This window comes from Aureococcus anophagefferens, assembly GCF_000186865.1.
Source record: "Aureococcus anophagefferens unplaced genomic scaffold AURANscaffold_11, whole genome shotgun sequence".
Taxonomy (NCBI): Eukaryota; class Pelagophyceae; order Pelagomonadales; family Pelagomonadaceae; genus Aureococcus; species Aureococcus anophagefferens.
Window position 1 is genome coordinate 95,268 of NW_008705571.1, and position 2,500 is coordinate 97,767.

The 2,500-nt window shown below is 51.7% G+C and overlaps 2 protein-coding genes across 2 annotated transcripts; both read left to right on the forward strand.

Moving 5' to 3' along the window:
• Positions 1-383: 383 nt before the first annotated feature.
• Positions 384-698, forward strand: AURANDRAFT_27598 (hypothetical protein; the record flags this gene model as incomplete). Its single annotated transcript, XM_009039280.1, has 1 exon — positions 384-698. A coding segment is annotated over one exon (315 nt), but the record flags the coding sequence as incomplete, so codon positions are not given.
• Positions 699-1,155: 457 nt separating this feature from the next.
• On the forward strand, positions 1,156-1,610 carry AURANDRAFT_27241 (hypothetical protein; the record flags this gene model as incomplete). The annotated part of the gene is made up of 3 exons (XM_009039281.1): positions 1,156-1,258; positions 1,423-1,490; positions 1,527-1,610. Coding segments are annotated over 3 exons (255 nt in total), but the record flags the coding sequence as incomplete, so codon positions are not given.
• Between the last annotated feature and the right edge of the window lie 890 nt (positions 1,611-2,500).

Consider the following 2,500-nt stretch of genomic DNA (forward strand, 5'->3'; position numbering starts at 1 on the left):
TTCGCCCTATTCAGGCATAGTTCACCATCTTTCGGGTCCCAAAATACAAGCTACACTCAAACCTTTCACCCGAAGGATCCTGGTCGGTTGATGGTGCGGACGTAAAGCCCTCCCACCGTCGGTCTCACTTTCATTACGCGCCCCGGGTTGCCACCGGCGCACTCGCTCGTATTTTAGACTCCTTGGTCCGTGTTTCAAGACGGGGTGAACGGAAGAATTTCGTCACCGAAGGTCTCAGGCGCGGCCTGAACACGAGATTGGTCCGAAGACCTTCCCATGAACGACTCCCACGCCCCAACCCACGCTGACCTACGGACGCGCACAAGTACGCCGGCCAAGAGCCCGGCGGAAAATACGCGCCCATCACCACTTCTGCCGTTCGGTTCCCTCTTACCAGTTTCAGGCCCTTTTTAACTCTCTTTTCAAAGTTCTTTGCATCTTTCCCTCACGGTACTTGTTCGCTATCGGTCTCCCACCCGTATTTAGCCTTAGATGGAATTTACCACCCGTTTGGTCTGCAATCCCAAGCAAACCGACTCGTCGAAGACGCACCGTACGACGCGGTCCGAGGCACAGACGGGATTGTCACCCTCTCCGATGCCCTGTTCCAAGGGACTTCTCCCCGGACCTTGCCTGGCGTCGCCTCTTTAGACTACAACCCAACCTTGTATTTAAGGTCAGTTTACAATCTGGGCTGATCCCGCTTCAGTCGCCCTTACTAGGGGAATCCTTGTTAGTTTCTTTTCCTCCGCTTAGTTATATGCTTAAATTCAGCGGGTCCTCTTGCGTCACGGAGGCTCAAGATTGAGTGTTTATTACTAAACAGGCGTCCTCGATCCGAAGATAAGTAAAGGACTGGGCCTCTCCGCCGTCTCACTGCTTACTCAAAAGCTCTTCGGTCCTCGGCTGGGTGAGTTAGGTGCTTTACGAGAAAGCCTAGTACCCCGCCTCGGACGGACCGAATGAGGCGGCGCGACGAGAGCTTGACTTGGCGCCACGATCGACCAATTGGTCCATCGAAGCGCAGACTCGACCGCCACAAGAGTAGTAACACTCCGTGGGGTGATGTGGGGGACAAGCACTCCGTCACGCATGCTCCCAGGCATATCCCGGGAGCGCAAGATGCGTTCAAAGGTTTGATGATTCACTGGATTCTGCAATTCGCATTACGTATCGCATTTCGCTGCGTTCTTCATCGTTGTGGGAGCCAAGACATCCGCCGGTAAGAGTTGTATGGCATTTCGCTTGATCAAAATTAGTTGTTACACTAATCTTTCGGCGTCAGCATGCGCTGGTTCACCCGTTTGGTTAGAATCGGAGTGTGAGTGACTGTGGACGATGACCCAATCAAGAGTACACCGAAGTCAGAGGTACTACTAAGAGTACCGGTTCGCTGGGGTGTGTGTTAGGTGTGGATATTAGGTAATGATCCCTCCGCAGGTTCACCTACGGAGACCTTGTTACGACTTCACCTTCCTCTAAATAGTGAGGTTTAACCAACTTCCCGAGGTACGTTCGCCGTGAAGCTTGCGAACCCCAGTCCGGAGGTTTCACCGAACCATTCAATCGGTAGGTGCGACGGGCGGTGTGTACAAAGGGCAGGGACGTAATCAATGCGAGCTGATGACTCGCGTTTACTAGGAATTCCTCGTTCATGATTGAAAATTGCAACAATCAATCCCAATCACGGCACACGTTCACAGATTACCCAGGCCTGCCGACCAAGGTGATAGACTCGTTGCGTGTGCCAGTGTAGCGCGCGTGCGGCCCAGGACATCTAAGGGCATCACAGACCTGTTATTGCCCCCAGCTTCCTTCGGTTAGTCACCGAAAGTCCCTCTAAGAAGTTGAGGCAATGCAAGCGCATTCCCACAGCTATTTAGCAGGCGGGGGTCTCGTTCGTTAACGGAATTAACCAGACAAATCACTCCACCAACTAAGAACGGCCATGCACCACCACCCATAGAATCAAGAAAGAGCTCTCAATCTGTCAATCCTTACTATGTCTGGACCTGGTAAGTTTCCCCGTGTTGAGTCAAATTAAGCCGCAGGCTCCCACTTTACTAAAAGAGGGTCTGCTAGAGGGTCTCTTATACTGTCTATGACTTGTATTACATGTGTATTACAACTGTATTACACTCTGTACTACATGTCTTTGGTCGGGTAGGGTTGGGTGTCCTCACCGGTCTCGGAGTCTACAAGGGTATACGCGCTGGGATCGGAGTCCGCAAGGGTCTCGCCGCCGGCATCAGAATCTGCTTCGGCTCGACCAAGCAAAGCCTTCTTTGCTTCAGCCAAACCTTTATAGACCGTCTTACCAGGCGACGTAAACACTTGATTCCTTCGGAGCAACGATGAGCACTTCCCAACCCAACATTTCCCAAGGCCCTTCCCAATAGACCGTGTAATACACTCTGTAATACAAGGTGTAATACACTCCGTATTACAAGTGTAATACACAAAAGACAGTTTGTAATACGCATGCGTATTACAACACTCT